Source organism: Rhinichthys klamathensis, unplaced genomic scaffold (genome assembly GCF_029890125.1).
Source record: "Rhinichthys klamathensis goyatoka isolate OS25496 unplaced genomic scaffold, OSU_Roscu_1.1 h1tg000135l_1, whole genome shotgun sequence".
In the NCBI taxonomy this organism is placed as follows: Eukaryota; Metazoa; Chordata; class Actinopteri; order Cypriniformes; family Leuciscidae; genus Rhinichthys; species Rhinichthys klamathensis.
The window spans coordinates 256,079-272,822 of record NW_026606670.1 but is presented as its reverse complement, the minus strand read 5'-3'; the positions used below and the strand labels follow the sequence as shown (position 1 = coordinate 272,822).

The window sequence follows — 16,744 nt, the reverse complement described above, 5'->3', positions numbered from 1 at the left end:
GGTGGAAACAAGCTTCCTTACATTAGGTATCCTAAATACCCACTTGTTTTCATAATTAAATAAAATTACAGCTAGATTGGAAACAATGCATGAAAAAAAAAAAACTGTTCACAGAGTTAACATTAATTTTACTTGAGTTTTCTTCACATACAACATCTTATTTCATCTAAAGCATTCTCTTCACTGACACTGTTTTCCCCTTGGTAATAAAAAGGTACAGTAACTTTTGAAATAAACGTTATTTTATTTTATTACTATTATTATTATTATAACACCATTTTGTTGTTGTTGAAAATGATAAATTTTAAGATTTAAAGTCTTGGTTTGGGCTAGGAGTGAAATAATAAAAGCTAAAGGCATTTGAAAAGTAGCAAAAATAAATGCTAAAACAATGTGACCTTCATATAACATATATAATGAAATTTGGTCCTCTGGGACATAAAAAGTGCCCATAGTTGAAGAAACACCTAAATCTCATAAGAGCATCAGTAACAGTCAGTGCAGTCAGATACTCCACTTTTTTTTGGAAATAGGCTCATTTTACAACTCCCCCAGAGTTAAACTGTTGAGTTTTACCGTTTTTGAATCCATTCAGCCGATCTCCGGTTCTGGCGGTACCACTTTTAGCATAGCTTAGCATACATCATTGAAGTGGACAAGACCATTAGCATTTCTAAAAGAAAAATGACCAAAGAGTTTCGATATTTTTCCTATTTAAAACTTGACTCTTCTGTAGTTACATCGTGCACTAAGACCGACGGAAAATGTAAAGTTGCGATTTTCTAGGCTGATATGGCTAGGAACTATACTCTCATTCCTGCGTAATAATCAAAAAACTTCACTGCCGTACCATGAGTGCAGCAGGCGTAATGATATGACGCAGCGCCTGAAAATAGGCCACCTTCCGTCAACACAACGGAACTATTTTCAGGCGCTGCGTCATATCATTACGCCTGCTGCACTCATGGTACGTACGGCAGTGAAGTTTTTTGATTATTACGCAGGAATGAGAGTATAGTTCCTAGCCATATCAGCCTAGAAAATCGCAACTTCACATTTTCCGTCGGTCTTAGTGCACGATGTAACTACAGAAGAGTCAAGTTTTAAATAGGAAAAATATCGAAACTCTTTGGTCATTTTTTTTTTAGAAATGCTAATGGTCTTGTCCACTCCAATGATGTATGCTAAGCTATGCTAAAAGTGGTACCGCCAGAACCGGAGATCGGCTGAATGGATTCAAAAACGGTAAAACTCAACAGTTTAACTCTGGGGGAGTTGTAAAATGAGCCTATTTCCAAAAAAAGTGGAGTATCCCTTTAACATATTGTTTACATTCGAAGTGCATAACATCATGTAATTAGGCTGTAGAAATCCCCTGCACTCAAAGCCAGAGCAGCGGGTAAGTCTACACATGGTCTTCTGAGCTGAATTCATGTCTCACGTGACCGTTAGAAAAGTGAGGGGTATATTCCTGAACAAGCACAGATGTATTTCTGACCATCTCCTGAAAATGATCCTCCATTTTGGCATATACGTGCCTCTGCAACACAAGAGGCCTAAACAGGTTTATCGGCTCTCCAGAACAGATTATTTTGGGAACCAGAATTTCTATTGGTATCCGAGGGTTCCCAACAACGACGTGATAGAGTCTCTTTTCCTCCAAGCTTTGCTGAAGGAAGCTGAGCAGATCTCGTAATCTGTGATCAAGATTCTGCGGCTGCCACATCGCAAGACGTTTACTCAACAGCAGATGCAAGAGCGCCGTCTTTATATGGTAATTTGAAAAGGCGCTTCTCCCAGTCAAAGCCGTCTGCTTTTTGTGCAAGAAAGAAACTATCTGAAGACAATGAATGTGACACGAGTTGGTAGGAAGTCTTTTCGCTAGGTATTTAAGCAGATTTCTTTCATAGACGGATAGTGAGAGTTGCCAGTGAATGTCTGAGGAGTTGCTAGTGTCAGATGGGAAATGAGAGATAAGGTAAGCGTCTGTTTCCTCAAACTGAACAGCAGGGGTAACATTGAGAACGACAGTCTTTCCAGACCTAAACTTGATTTTAAGAGCTCCGGGGAAGTCCAGGTTCTGAAATGCCAGCTCAAAATCATACTTATGAGAGATCTGGCCCCATGCTTTGGTCACTGAGATCTGAAACCATCTCATGATCTGATCTTTCGACAAATACGTGGTGTTCCTTGCACAGAGGAGTTCCACCAAAGTGTGTTCCTTAAGCTTTTCACACTCATTTCTATTGTGAAGCAGACATAGCATATCATCACCAAGATTGATTGAGCCACAGAGACAACCTGGTTTTATGAGTTGAATCCTTCCACATCCTTGCAGGTCAAGTGGGATTTCAGTGGCAGGGTCGCACCAGAGCTGAAACTGGAACCTGAATGGCTGGGGTGGAGAAAAAGGCACAATAAGGTCACACATAGGAGGTTTAGACACCCTCCAGGACTCAAACATACTTCCTATGCCAACAAAGTCCTCGACTTCCAGGTCAGCTTCTCGATCGCAAACACTTCTCAAGGCCTCAAGCAAATCATCTGCAAAGCCTTCGATAAACTCCCGCACTCTCCCGGTCTCGTGGATAAAAGGGTGGAAGCGGGTCTTGCAGAAGTTATTTAGGACGTCTTTATCTAAGGCTACTGACTTAGCGCTGAGATATCCGGCACTGGAATCTCCGTCTTCGTCTTCCACTGGGTCTGGAATTTCAGCAGGGATCATATCCTGCCTGCAAACCTCAATTGTGAAGAAAATGACAAGGCAGAGGGCGCTCCAAAAGTACCAGCCGTAACTGTCCTGATCACCAATCAGAGCTGTTTCTGTTTGTGAGATCTCCTGCTCCAGGAGCTCCTGTTCGGCCTCCAGCTTCTCCTGGTGCTCTTTCATCCGGGCCAGAATATCCTCATCTTGCTCATGGAGGGTGGTGTTCTCATTAGGGAAGAGCAGAGGATGGTTGAGGATAGCGGCTACTACCACCACGCAAACCCGTGTAATAGCACCTTGCATCCTTTACTGTGCGTCTGGGAAAAAATATTTTTGGATTATTGTCAGCTTCTTGAAAGGAAACACTATCTTCTAACTTTTGCAAAAACATGTCATCATCAGAGTGCTAATTGTGAACTGTAATAGAAAAGACTGTCCTGCACTGGGGAAGGAAGTCAGATAACCCTTGTCAAACAACATAAATTAAACCAGCCAGATAACTGTATCCAGATAGAAGTATCCACTGGAAACAACTGATTTATGATTTATTTATTTTTCTTAATACAAATATTGATATCAGGGGTGAGAATCTGCTTAACTTGATGATTGGGTAAAAAGAACTGTTCTCATCTATGCAAAGAACTTTGAAATTTTGCCTTGACTAAAGCTTAGGAAGCAACCTAATATATACTGAGGAGGATGTTATGCAATTGGTTTATTTATGGTGTGGCACTTGGAGTCTGAGTGATTCTTGGAATGAGGCAGATTAAATTCCATATTTATACAAACTGCGAGCTACTGGCACATTCAATGGTTCCACTTAAACGCATTAGAGATACAGGTTAGGACAAAATAGATTTAGTCAATCTATTGAACTGATATTCAATTTATAGAAGTAAATGCTACTTTTACTACACTCATTTTATTGATCAATTGTGGCATTTTTTCATATTTAGACCCTTTCCACAGAAAGGTGAGAAGGCAAACAAATACTCTCATTCAATTTCATTTTCTGAAATTGTACAAAAAAAATACTGTTTACAGCATTCATCAAGCTTACTTACTGATATTTTTAAGTGTTTATTAAAAACACAAAATTGCAAACTCACAAATTTCAGTCTTTTAAACAGTATTTCCGCATTTTTTGATAAAAGGTCACAAAGAGTATAGAAGAAAGAATATTATATAGGAGATGAATCAACTAATACAAAATTCACTCACAACCTCACAAGGTAGCCTATTTGGAAGGTTAAGCACCAAGGAGGTTTATTTATTTATTTATTTTTACTTTTCTTTTTACTATTTTTTTCTTTCGGTTTAGGCTCATTTTCATTTTATTTTGATTTTATTAGTGCGTTCAACTTGGTGGAACCAATGTGGAACAGCATCATATCTCATGTTGAACAGCAGCACAAAATAACAAAAAAGTTTCTGAATAGTTTACATGACAACGTAGTTGACTCGTAGAGCAGAGCACCATGAAAGACGTTAATTGGGGAATTGGTGTGGCGCTGCAAATATTCCCACAATCACTAAAAGGACCGAGTCTAGACAACAACTAAATTTGTGATCACAGATATAGCTATGGAATAATTAGACTAGACAACGGAAGGAAGACTTGTTAACACATGACTGGAATGAATGATTAAAGTCGGTGTGGTAAGTTTGTCAGTGAGAAGACGACTGAGACTTGTAGAGGGCGGTGACTATGCTAAATGCAGAAGTCTCTTTTTAATCGCCAAATTCGACACAATTGCGTATTCTTATTTTGACATATTAAGATGTTTTATAAGACCGTTGTGGTCTTTTTTACTCATTTGTATCACAGTTGTTACAGTGTCTTAATCATCTATAAAACAGCAGACGGAAACCACGCTGAGTCTTTGTTTTAAACCAAGAACAGAAAAATAACTTACATCCTCCTAATCCAAAAGTTAACGTCCAGCGTTGTCCATTGCCTCAGAATAATACTGAACCGACACAAGAGAAAGCGCTGCTGTAGTACCGTTATTCTGCAGTTTCCTCATCTGCTCGATTCTCACGAAGCTGCTCTCACATCCAGGAAGTGACCAAAGTGGCCGTTTTCGCTCCTCTATAAAAAGCACGTGGGTCAGCCCTGTTCTTGGGTCAACATCACATGTAACCATAGCTTGTAGTAGACGCACGCAAGCACACACGCCATTCTTCGGGATGGTGAAAACATTTAAGCTTTTTTTCTAGACGCGAGTTTATACTTACTTAGTAGGCCTACTTAAATACTATTATACGTGCCTGTATTCATTGAGGATGTATATATGCAATTACAAAAATAAATTGCATTTCAAATTTAGTTTTTCGACAAAGCATTTACGAAAAAAATTCAGCTCTTTTGAAAGATGTGCGGCTGCGCAGACTAGACTAGTCTAAAGACGGAGGACAAATATGCCCACACGAGGTCGCTGCCTCACCAAAGTTCAGTTCAAAGTTCTACCTACCATAGACTGTAAAAAAAGCTACCTACAATAATGTTTAGATATGAGAGTTTCTGTCAAATAACCACCATTGCAATTGCAATCAACCGTTGGTATTGATTTTGAATTTTATATTCGATGTTATTTTCCTAAGGGTGATGCATGCTATGACAAAAGTATCCATCCATCCATTCTCCGAACCGCTCATATCATCTGTAGGGTAGGGGGAGGGCTGCAGCCTCTTTCTCACTTTTTAATAAATAAATAAAAATACTAAATATAAACATGACCATAAATATGAAATATTTCCTCACACGACGCTTGAAATAGCATTCAATTAAACAACAAAGAAAATCAACCCCGTTTAAATCAGTTTTAAAGGCAGGTATTTCTGGCATGCGCACATTTGGGTGTGACCAAAGGGAGCTTACAGGTGCGCGCGCTTTACTTGTGAACTCATCGCACTTCAGCACGCAGAGATCGCGAGATGCGTTAATAATTGTGAATCATTCATTTTTCACGTGATCCAGATAATTATATATAATTTTCGTTGGTCTTTTTTGCGTTTTTGTGACTTAAACAGCGCACATTGCAGAACAGCGTATTTGGCGGTCATTGTCAGATAAGTAGCCTACCTACCTTTGACAGCCTCTAATATAACGTAAACTGTAATTAATGGATCGTTTAAAGTTGGTTTTACAATATTTCCAGTCAAATTCGGAGTCCATCTCCAATGGTATCTGTATAATATTGTCACTGATCAGCGTCAAATTGTATACAAGTTTTGATTTCAACTGCCCCTGTTTACCGCAATACAATAAGATGTACGCAATGGGGGTCATGTTCGTCCCCCCAATTATACTGTTCCTTTTGGGAGTGCTAGTGAATCGCCATACAGGGGTGCTGATGGAAGAGTGGGTCAGACCCTTGGGCAAGAGGTCAAAAAATCCGGCAGTGGTAAAGTGAGTTTGATATATATTGATATAACAATATTATTTGACTAAATAATATTAATATTGATAATACAAAAATATTAATTATATCCTCCTCCCAGATTTCTGCTGTCATCAATGATGCAACGGGCCCTTCTGGCCCCCATGGTCTGGATTTTGATGACACTCTTGGATGGAAAATGTTTCATCTGTGCATTTAGTATGAACGTAGACCCTAAATATTTTACAGGAATACCTAACAGCACCGGCCTAGAACTAATCAAGATCATGGCTAAGGTGCCTTGCAAAGAAGATATCATCTTCAAAAACAGCAGTTTTCGGAAAGCTATATCACGCTATGTGCGTTGTTACTCTCAAGTAAGTGTGTTTTTCTCACTTTTTTCTCACTTTTTTTACATGCTTACATACCTAGTCTTAAGTCAATGAACTGTGATGTCAATGTCATTTTTTACTTGAAACCTGCTAAGTAAGATTGAGCTGTTCAAGTTGACTTGAACAGACATTTTTCAAATCTGTAGGTGGTTAAAACCCTTTTATACCTTGCATTCGGAAAGCTGTGTCATGCTATGTTACTGTCCATTAAGTGTTTTCTCACATTTTTGTGTATTTTCTTTCTGTTTACATACATAGTCTTTAGTCAATGAACTGTGATGTCAATGTCATTTTTGACTTGATAGCTGATAAGATTGAGCTGTACAAAGTTGACAGGAACAGACCTTTAGCAAATCTGTAGGTGGTTAAAGTCTTTTCATACTTTTGCATAACCACATGATTCATCTATTCTTCTTGACAATTTATCTTCTTTTCTAAGGCAATAGGCTGGTCAATACTCCTCATCTTCATTTTTTTGGGTGCTGTGGGTCGCGTCATCAAGCCTTGCTTCAATCACGCCACTTTTCTACAGACTCGTTACTGGAGCAATTACCTGGACATTGAACAGAAGCTCTTCGATGAGACCTGTGTCCTTCATGCCAGAGATTTTGCCAGAAAATGCGTGGTTCAGTTCTTTGAGAGCATGCGAGAAGATGTGACCGTGAGAATGCCCCTCTCAAGTGCACTCAGAGCCAGGACAATCCGTAATGAATATGAAGAGGAAGAAGAAGAGCGTCTGCATGGTATTACCAGGCAAGATCAGGTGGATCATTTGCTGCAAACCTGGTACGAGTGCAAACCAGAACTGGATGTGACCAAGATGGCCTATAAGCCCAAAGTATGTATCACTTGGGAAGATTACAATGGAAAGGCGTTATTCTCTGATGTGTGAAATTGTGAAAAACAGAAGTAAGGATTCATGCAAATAAGTGACGTTAATAAAGGTAATGAAAAATGTTGATGAATCCCAAAATTGTACTAAATTGAGGTCTAAATAACTGATTATTGTTAATTCAGAGGCAAAAGCTTGCATGCTGATGCATATGTAATGTACTGTATTCATCAATGAATGTTTCATCATATGAATTTAGAAAACAAACATTTTTTAATTGTAATGCTACTGTCAGATTATTGTCAATTCAGAAAGCCTTTTAACCCTCTTCAAGAGCTTGCATGCTGGAGCATTTGAATATGCTGGGATTTAGTTTGTGTAATTTTGCATTTCTCTTTCCACACACATTACACAACAACCTCATGGATATGGCTTGGATGCAAATGCCTGCGGAACCTTGGCAACACCTGAAAAAATATGTGTAATGATTATGTATATGTCTGTATGTATTGTATATGTGTATCTATTAATAAAATTAACATATATTAATACAATTATGTTTATCATCTTAGCTGTGTGACAGACCACTGTCACCAAATTTTGTATTTGTATATTGTATAGTACATGTCTTGAAATGTACTTTTGCCTCCAGTAAACATTTTCAGTGAGATCTATTTTGTCCTTTAGTTATGTGGTTGACATGCAGGAAACAATATAAGCACTGACTTGACAATGTGAGAATGAAAATCACACCCATCTATAGAACTTCTAAAGGAGTGGCCTGTCACACATGAGTATCAATGCTTTAAGTTCACCAGGTGAATGTTTCATCACATAGGACTCATCTCTGCTCCAGCATTCTTGCTTTCTTTTCTCTCTGACAGGATAGAGTAAGTGTTTGATTATTTTAATAAATTTTATTATTTATTATTTAGCTGTGTAAACTTTTGCTCTAAAATTTTGCTCTAAAAGGTGAACTCCCTTTCTGAAAATGGATAAGTTTCGGATTATGGTCCAGTTTTTGCAAGCCAACCAAGAGTCCTTTATGAATGGCATCTGTGGGATCATGGCTCTGGCAAGTGCTCAAATGTATTCCTCTTTTGAGTTTACATGCCCTTGCCTTCCAGCCTACAATTATGCGTATGCAATCGGAATTCTAGTCGTGCCACCAATATGGTTCTTTTTACTTGGATATGTACTTAACAACAACATATCAGTGTTAACTGAAGAATGGAAGAGACCGATGGGCAAGCGCAGAAAAGATCCAGCGGTTTTGCGCTACATGTTCAGCTCCATGACGCAGCGCGCTCTCATCGCTCCAGTTGTATGGGTAGCCGTAACTTTAATGGATGGCAAGAGCTTTTTGTGCGCTTTCAGTGCCACAGCGGATTTATCCGAGTTCCTCAACGACACCTATAAAAGCTTATCAAAATATGAGCTTCAGAAATTACAAGCAAGGATTCCATGTGAAGACGTATTTGATGGGCATGATATTATCTCCAGAGATGCGGCCACTAGGTATATTCGCTGTTTTTCACAGGTAATGCTCAACTTGATGTCTAAATGGGGTTTTCAAAATAGGCTCACTTTTACCTATTACAATTAACGCTGGGTAAAGCAATGTTTCACATTTATAATTTTTAAAGAATAGCAGCTGGGTAGTGAATTGATATAATGATAATTATGCAGCGCGAGAGTGCATATAGTGCCCGCCCATCCATATAGACCCCCCCCCCCCCCCCCCCCCTCTCTCTCTCTCTCTCTCTCTCTATATATATATATATATGCAATATGGCTTTTGAAAATCCGACAAAAAGACAAGTTGCAAGACTGTTATGTGTTTTTGTTAAGGGAAAGAACATCAATCGTATTAAGCATTGCGAATGACAAAATAGAATTAAAATTGACGGTGAAATAAAAAATATATATACCTAGGGCTATTTATCTGTAAACTTATATATCAGTATATTGTGCGTGTATATATATATATATATATATATATATATATATATATATATATATATATATATATATATAATATATATATATATATATATATATATATTATTGCTGTCAAATCGATTAATCGCATCTAACATAAACGTTTGTTTACAATATATGTGTGTGTATATATATATTATTAAATTTATATATTATATAAATGTCTGTGTGTCTGTCTGTGTGTGTTTACTGTGTACTTATAGACATAGATGTGTGTATGTGCATTGTGTACATAGACACACACACACTCAGCGACATATATCGGTAGGCCTATATGGTATATCTAAATTTGATTACACACACACACACACACACACACACACACACACACACACACACACACACACACACACACACACACACACATTATGTAGACACAAACTTTTATGTTAGATGCGATTAATCACGAATCGATTGGACAGCACGAATATAGGCCTATATGTATTTATATAGGCCTAGAAATATATGTGTGTGTGTGTGTGTGTGTGTGTGTGTGTGCACTCACCGGCCACTTTATTAGGTACACCTTGCTAGTAGCATACTGGATTTTGCCTTCAGAACTGCCTTAAATGTGCAGTAAGCGATTCCTGAGAATCATTGTTGAACACTGCGAAATTTGAAATCAAGCCAAGAGTGAATGTCTCTTCATCATAGCAGAAGTGAAGCAAAATAAAGCTTTGAGACAAATAAAGCGAAGATGATGAATGACAAGAAAGAACAAAACAAAAAAAGAACATACAGTACACAAGTACAAGCAAGAGTTCGTTGTTAATCGGCAGCAGAACGCACTCAAAACACAATTTACTCACACATAGCAGAAACAATCCAACATAGGCATTCGTTTTCAGGCCTTCCCGCTTAGGTCTCTCCAGAGCTGGAAAACTTTTCTAATATTAACACGGGTCCTAAAGCTCTTGCCCGATCATAACCCTTCTTTTCCAGTGATATTCCTCGGACCTTTTCTCTTTTGTAATGTATCTCAGCCATCTCTCTTTCAACAGTCATACCATGCTGATACCAAGGGGCTCAAAGTGTGCCAAGAAAATATCCCCCACATCCTTACACCATCACCAGCAGCCTAAACCGTTCATACGAGGCAGGATAGATCCATGCTTTTATGTTGTTTAAGCCAAATTCTGACCATACCACCTGAATGTAGCAGCAGAAATCGAGAGACTTCAGACAGGCATTTTTTCAATCTTCTATTGTCCAATTTTGGTGAGCCCGTGTGAATTGTATCCTCAGTTTCCTGTTTTTAGCTGTTTTAGCGGAGAGGCACCCGGTGTGGTCTTCTGCATGCTGTAGCCCATCTGCTTTAAGGTTCGAGGTGTTCGCGTTCAGAGATGTTCTTCTGCAGACCTCAGTTAAAACGATATTTGAGTTACTGTTACTTTTCTATCAGTTCGAACCAGTCTGACCATTCTCCTCTGGCTTCTTGCATCAACAAGGCATTTGTGCCCACAGAATTGCCACTGCCTGGATATTTTCTCTTTTCTGACCATTCTCTGTAAACCTTGTGCATGAAAATCCCAGTAGGCTAGATCAGCACTCTCTGAAAGTTTGTACTTCAGAAGATTGTCTTGATCATGTCTACATGCCTAAATGCATTGAGTTACTTCCAGTGATCGGCTGATTAGATATTTGTGTAGTATTACAGTATTGAGCAGGTGTACCTAATAAAGTGGTCGGTGAGTGAATATATAAACAAACAAACAAACACACACACACATAAGCAAGCTATTTATTGGACAATAAAGCTTTTTACAATTAATTAAAATCCATCTAATCACTCTGCACAATAATCCAGGAACAATGTGAATCAAAACCACAACAACTGAAGCAGCTAACTTTGCAAAACACAAAATTTATGTTACTGCTAATACCTCTGACCACAGCTGTATAGAGTAGCTTAGCAGCAGACAACCAATCATAAACTGCCTCACCTCTTACCTCTTTGCAATTTCACAGGCTTGTAGAAACTTTTATGCACTAAGCCAACTGAGGTTGAAACAGAATTTCATGCCATTCGTAAATATTTTACATTTTGGTGAATTGGTGGCAAATCTTCGTACAATCTGCTTACCTCCACTGATGGTTACGTTTATGGGTGGGGTTAGGGGTGGAGCTTCATGCTTCTTTTAAAAAAAAAATCATATGATATCGCCATCTCGTAAAAAAGGTAATTTTTAATGTCAAACTTGCACCTAGAGAAAAGAAGAAACTATTTGAGTAGAGATTATTACTAGAATTTATGGTAACACTTTACAATAAAGTTCATTAGTTAACATTAGTTAATGTATTAACTAACATGAACTGATTCGTTACAGTATTTATTAATCTTTGTTAATGTTAGTTAATAAAAATCCAGCTGCTCATCGTTTGTTCATGTTAGTTCACAGTGCATTTACTAATGTTAACAAATACAACCTTTAATTTGAATAATGTAGCTATAGTAAATGTTGAAATTAATATTAACTCAGATTAATAAATGCTGTAGAAGTATTGTTCATTCTTAGTTCATGTTAACTAAGGTAGTTAACTAATGTTAACTAATGAACCTTATTGTAAAGTGTTACTGAATTTATTTTCATGATTTAAATCAGACATTTTCACAGTTACACAAGAGGTTATTAAAACAGGTCCAAGAATAATTAGGACCTCATGGTAGAAATGATCTATGAAATACAATTTGTTTCAATTGGGACTATATAATGCATTAATCTGCTGTAATGTTTTTTTGTTGTTGTTGTTTTTAGGCCTGTGGATGGACCTTTTTAATGATAATAACTATAGTAGCCTTCTTGGTAAGAGCAATAAGACCTTGTTTTAGTCAAGCCGCTTTTCTTAAAACCAAATATTGGTCACACTACATTGATACAGAGCGCAAACTATTTGATGAAATGTGCAAAGAGCACGCCAAGAGCTTCGCTAAGGTCTGCATACAGCAATACTTCGAGAGCATCAGTGGTGAAATTGTTCCGCAACTTTCCCAACCCATAAAGAAAGGGAAAGGTAATAAAGATGATGATGGGGAAAAACAGAAGAGTGACGAGGAGAAGCTTCTTGGGATCCGTAAAGAAGACGACATGAATAAAGTCCTGTGGAACTGGCATACATGTAAACCCCCACTACTGGTAAATAAACGTGCTGAAGATATGAATGGACATGCACGCTTGGATACTCACAGCTTTTCTGATGAGCGCCACACTCAGAAACCTATGAAGAAAACAGCTGTGGCATACTACTCCAAAGTCTGACTTAATGTTTTAATCTTACTAATGAAGAATTGAATGAAGTGCTTTAGCAGTATCACTGTCAAGAGAGTCCTGTTTTCATATCTCTGAGTCCTATCTCATTTATATTTATTGCATGTAACTTCCTGTTTTATATCCTCCAGAGACTTCAGTCGATCTACTATATGTTGTTTGTTACCATAAATAAATGAGAACATAAATAATAGGATATCATGGGCTTTTCTGTGATACCGTAAAGTAACGTGTTAAAGGTGTGACCGTGGATAATAATAGAGTGATGATGACGATGTTAATGATGAATATGACACCTTTTTATCTCCGTTTAAGTTTCTTATGCATGCAACAAATTAAGTCTTACTAAATTTAAGTTATATTAAATACATTTAAATTCGGGAGGAGTTTGTCTATCTAATCCGTCAGTTACCTCATGGACTTATCAGCAGCTGGTTATTTTTTCTGGTATTTAGCTTCGCCCACTAATGGCAAGTTTCGATGGTTACTAAGTGATCAAAGTACCACGTCCTAAATGATGTTCCTCACAAAACCAACAGATATCGCACCCTAAACATTAAATCCTATCAGAGATTGCATCTTTGGAGGCTTCACTATAGAAAATCATTGCTATTTGGTTGCAATTGTCTAACTGGCTTCGTAACTCTTCAGTTTACACCACTTGGTACCATGATGGCAGTTGAACAAACTCAGGGTTACAGGATTAGTTTAGAGTTGACAAAACCAAACCAATTCAAACAGTCCTTGTTGGTACCATGACGCTGTTCATCAACTTTCTCTGTCAACTCAAACTGTGGATAAGTTACTTAATTGCATCAGACATGTGTCACTTTGCTCACAGCTGATTGGTCCAGTTTTGGTTTGAGATCTCTTACCCAGAACATAACCTGCCCCAGAGAAGGTTAGCTGTGGAGCGTACATTTCTATGGCGATGAACATCGCTAAAAGCCAAGCCACTTTTGGCACAAAATAAACTGAAACATAACTGGCTATAGCCACCTAAACCGGCTTCATGGTATAAGCGATGGTCTTGAGCTCACATTTCTCTCTCAAAAATAATTATTTAGTTATGTTCTTCAGTTTAAAGAAGCAGTATTTATTACTAACCAAAATTACTCACCAATGAGGGTATCTTAAAGCTGAGATTCTCAGCCAGAGGTCACAAAAACCTACAAAACGTACACTCTAGATTAATTAAAATTATTTAAAATAAGACAAAATTAGCTTTAGAATAAGGTAAAACAAGTAAAAATGAAGGTAGTTTTTATTTAATTCACCCCTAAAATTCTGGAATTGTAAAATGTAATAATTTTTTTCATTTATAATTAGTGGGTCATTACTAATTTCTGTTCATTAAAAAAGGGGAGGGGTGGGCTTCAATGTTGTTGTGGATAATGTGGGGCCTTAGGGTCAAAACCATTGTCTTTAAAGGAACAATGGCCTGACCTCAGAACTTACTTGCTGTGAAATAAGTTTAATTATTCTGAGAGTTTCTGTGCACTTTGATGCTCCCATTTTGTATGTCTCCTTGATTAAACACACCTAGTTTAACTGCAAGACCTGCAAAAGGAGTGTCAAATGAATTCTGGAACTTGGGAACCACTGACATTTCTACTGGGTCTCAGGAGTAATTTTGAACAATACATTGGATGGCAGTTAAAGAGAAATGAATTTTGTTGTTGTTGTTGTTGTTTGTGCATGTGTCTAATCTTTCTCAATTACTTTAGTCCATCCTATTTTAGTTCCATTAATGCTGAAACCAGATTGTAATTGCTCTTGGTGATTCACTGCTATATATACACAACAGACGGAGCGGGGAAGGATCTCACTTCTTTACCACAACAAATGGAGCTACGCATAGAGATTTTTTTGTTGTTGTTGTTGGTTTAAAAGCATCTTTTTCAATCTGCTTCTGGTTGTACATGATTTTAAAACTGTGTGGATGTTCAGCAAGGCCATTTGTACCTCCTGGCTCTGGAATGTAAGTCTTCATTTCATAAATAATTAGATTTTTCAGTTGATTTTTGGCTTTCAATAACTTATTTAAGTGGCACATATTAAGGCTTGGGGAAACGTTTCCAAATTAATTGCTTTTATATGAATTAAATGCATATTGTTACTCTATGACTAAATTTCTCTTGGAAGAATTTGTATAATAAAGCTGTTTCTGTTTGCCTTCTTCATCTGTCTTTGTCAGGGTTTTAGGTTTTAGTTGCAGACACAACAATCATCATCAGCGGAAAGAAACTGAAAAAGAAAAGCAAGGTCATATCAAGAGAAGATGTCTGTGCTTATCTCAGAATACATCAAATTTATTGCACTGTACATCAAGAGTAAGGATGCTATGGTCTTCAATGGTCTCATAGGTTTAGGAACAGTGGTCGGTCAGACAGCATACAACATCTTAGCTTTTGACTGTCCATGTTCACCAAAGAAGAATTACCTGTACGGTCTGGCTGCCATTGGTGTACCAGCCCTGGCTTTCTTTGTCATTGGGGTAATGCTGAATCGAAATACCTGGGACGTTGTGTCAGAGTGTCGCACCAGAAAATGCCGGAAACTATCGGTGACTGCTGCTTTTGCTCTTTTGGGCTCCACTGTGGGCAGAGCAGTCGTTGCCCCCATCACTTGGTCTGTTATTTCCCTCCTGAGAGGGGTGGCGTATGTCTGTGCTTTCAGTGAGTTTGTAGACCCCTTATCTTTGAATAATTTCTCTTCATATACACCTGGTCCAGAAATCATGGCCCGGTTTCCATGTAAGGATGTACCTGCTCCATTTATGAACTACTCAGGAGAAGTTGAACGCCAGTTAAAGTATGAATCCCAGGTACTTATCACTTTTTATAGTGTTGTTATTGTCCTTAATTGCATGAACACTTCTTGTATGTTCAACCAAATTTTTTTTTCTCTTCTTCATTTAGCTGTTGGGCTGGTTGCTAGTAGGAATCATCTCGCTCTCCGTCTTTCTCCTTCTCTGTCTGAAAAATTGCTTCTCTACTCTTGGCTATCATCAGGAGGCGTACTGGTCCCAGTATCGTTCCAGCGAACAAGCTCTTTTCCAGCGTACAGCTGAAGTGCATGCTAAATACAATGCGGCTGAAAATGTCAAGAATTTTTTTGGCTTTGTGGCCTTGGAAAATCAGGAGAAGGAGCTTCTTGCAAACTGCAAGGGAATCAAAAGTGTCATTCCCAGACTGGAGTGGAACCGCGTCACTGGAGTTTACATGTACAGAGAGATCGATAACACTCCCCTGTACAGCCGCTTGAACAAATGGGCCATGTATACAAATGAGAATGACTGTTAAGTACTTGACAAATAAATGGACATTTTATCCTTTCTTTGACAAATTAGTGTCTGATGAATAATACTACACACCTAAAAAGTAATACCTTCGGTATTAAGAAACACCCAAGAATTATGTGTGCCATGTAGGAAATTTTAAAAATGCAAGGAATTGTTCACTTAACAGAATTCAAAAGTTTAAAAAAAGAATCATTATTTTTTATTTCTAGTGCAAATTTGTTATTTTTTTATATCAAGTAATTTTCTGATAATTTTTTTTTTAATTTGTAAAAAAAAAAAAAAAAAATTTTTTATTTAGTTTGATTGTTGGAAGCAGAACCTAAATGATTATAATTATAAAGAAAAAAATAGTATACATTGATGGACAATGCTCTAGGGACTGGGTCCCTTGTTTAAAACTGCAATGATGATGGCTGTTGGATCACAATTTACAACCTTTCAGTAATCAGCTTAGGCTTTTTACTAATGTGAAACAACCCATAACTATTCCCTAAAAGAGACACCAAGTTGAATGTCAAAACATAGCCTATCGCTGAGATGACCAACTGCCATTGCTGTTTTAAATTGTCAAATTGATATTTTGTCAGGCATAATCTCAGTGAAGATTTGCAGGAGGATAATTACTGTAATCCAATTTTACAGTAGTGTACAATATATCTGCTTTGCTTACATTGAGACCCACTGTCCATTATAATGCACATTTAATTTAAAAAAATATATATATATATTATTTATGTAGTTTTAGATATAAAATATATTATGTTTTAATTAGTATTCATTTGTTTATATTTATACTATATTTAGATAAAAAATGTATTCAAAATTAAATAAAAAAAACCCCATTGTTTTTCTGCCTTTT

The 16,744-nt window shown here is 37.4% G+C and overlaps 4 protein-coding genes across 4 annotated transcripts; 3 read left to right on the top strand and 1 right to left on the bottom strand.

Annotated features, from left to right (window-relative positions):
• Positions 1 to 1,322: 1,322 nt before the first annotated feature.
• itprip (inositol 1,4,5-trisphosphate receptor interacting protein) lies at positions 1,323 to 3,282 on the bottom strand. Its single transcript, XM_056257070.1, has one exon. It carries the CDS (start codon positions 3,008 to 3,010, stop codon positions 1,406 to 1,408), a length of 1,605 nt encoding a protein of 534 aa, XP_056113045.1. The 5' UTR covers positions 3,011 to 3,282; the 3' UTR covers positions 1,323 to 1,405.
• Positions 3,283 to 5,514: 2,232 nt separating this feature from the next.
• On the top strand, positions 5,515 to 7,384 carry calhm3 (calcium homeostasis modulator 3). The gene is made up of 3 exons (XM_056257085.1): positions 5,515 to 6,119; positions 6,212 to 6,467; positions 6,922 to 7,384. The coding sequence occupies exons 1-3, from the start codon at positions 5,833 to 5,835 to the stop codon at positions 7,372 to 7,374; spliced, it is 996 nt and encodes a 331-aa protein (XP_056113060.1). The 5' UTR covers positions 5,515 to 5,832; the 3' UTR covers positions 7,375 to 7,384.
• Positions 7,385 to 8,126: 742 nt separating this feature from the next.
• calhm1a (calcium homeostasis modulator 1a) lies at positions 8,127 to 12,875 on the top strand. Its single transcript, XM_056257084.1, has 3 exons — positions 8,127 to 8,204; positions 8,287 to 8,854; positions 12,072 to 12,875. The coding sequence occupies exons 2-3, from the start codon at positions 8,306 to 8,308 to the stop codon at positions 12,570 to 12,572; spliced, it is 1,050 nt and encodes a 349-aa protein (XP_056113059.1). The 5' UTR covers positions 8,127 to 8,204; positions 8,287 to 8,305; the 3' UTR covers positions 12,573 to 12,875.
• A 1,905-nt stretch (positions 12,876 to 14,780) lies between these two features.
• Positions 14,781 to 15,892, top strand: LOC130089650 (calcium homeostasis modulator protein 2-like). Its single transcript, XM_056257088.1, has 2 exons — positions 14,781 to 15,408; positions 15,503 to 15,892. The coding sequence occupies exons 1-2, from the start codon at positions 14,863 to 14,865 to the stop codon at positions 15,884 to 15,886; spliced, it is 930 nt and encodes a 309-aa protein (XP_056113063.1). The 5' UTR covers positions 14,781 to 14,862; the 3' UTR covers positions 15,887 to 15,892.
• The last annotated feature ends 852 nt before the right edge of the window (positions 15,893 to 16,744 follow it).

Bases quoted from the DNA above. Each gene is read 5' to 3' on its own strand.
- itprip (XM_056257070.1), bottom strand. From the start codon at position 3,010: ATGCAAGGTGCTATTACACGGGTTTGCGTGGTGGTAGTAGCCGCTATC.
- calhm3 (XM_056257085.1), top strand. From the start codon at position 5,833: ATGGATCGTTTAAAGTTGGTTTTACAATATTTCCAGTCAAATTCGGAG. The intron at 6,120-6,211 runs GTGAGTTTGATA...TCCTCCTCCCAG, and splicing joins AAAAATCCGGCAGTGGTAAA to ATTTCTGCTGTCATCAATGA. The intron at 6,468-6,921 runs GTAAGTGTGTTT...TTCTTTTCTAAG, and splicing joins ATGTGCGTTGTTACTCTCAA to GCAATAGGCTGGTCAATACT.
- calhm1a (XM_056257084.1), top strand. From the start codon at position 8,306: ATGGATAAGTTTCGGATTATGGTCCAGTTTTTGCAAGCCAACCAAGAG. The intron at 8,855-12,071 runs GTAATGCTCAAC...TGTTGTTTTTAG, and splicing joins ATATTCGCTGTTTTTCACAG to GCCTGTGGATGGACCTTTTT.
- LOC130089650 (XM_056257088.1), top strand. From the start codon at position 14,863: ATGTCTGTGCTTATCTCAGAATACATCAAATTTATTGCACTGTACATC. The intron at 15,409-15,502 runs GTACTTATCACT...TTCTTCATTTAG, and splicing joins AGTTAAAGTATGAATCCCAG to CTGTTGGGCTGGTTGCTAGT.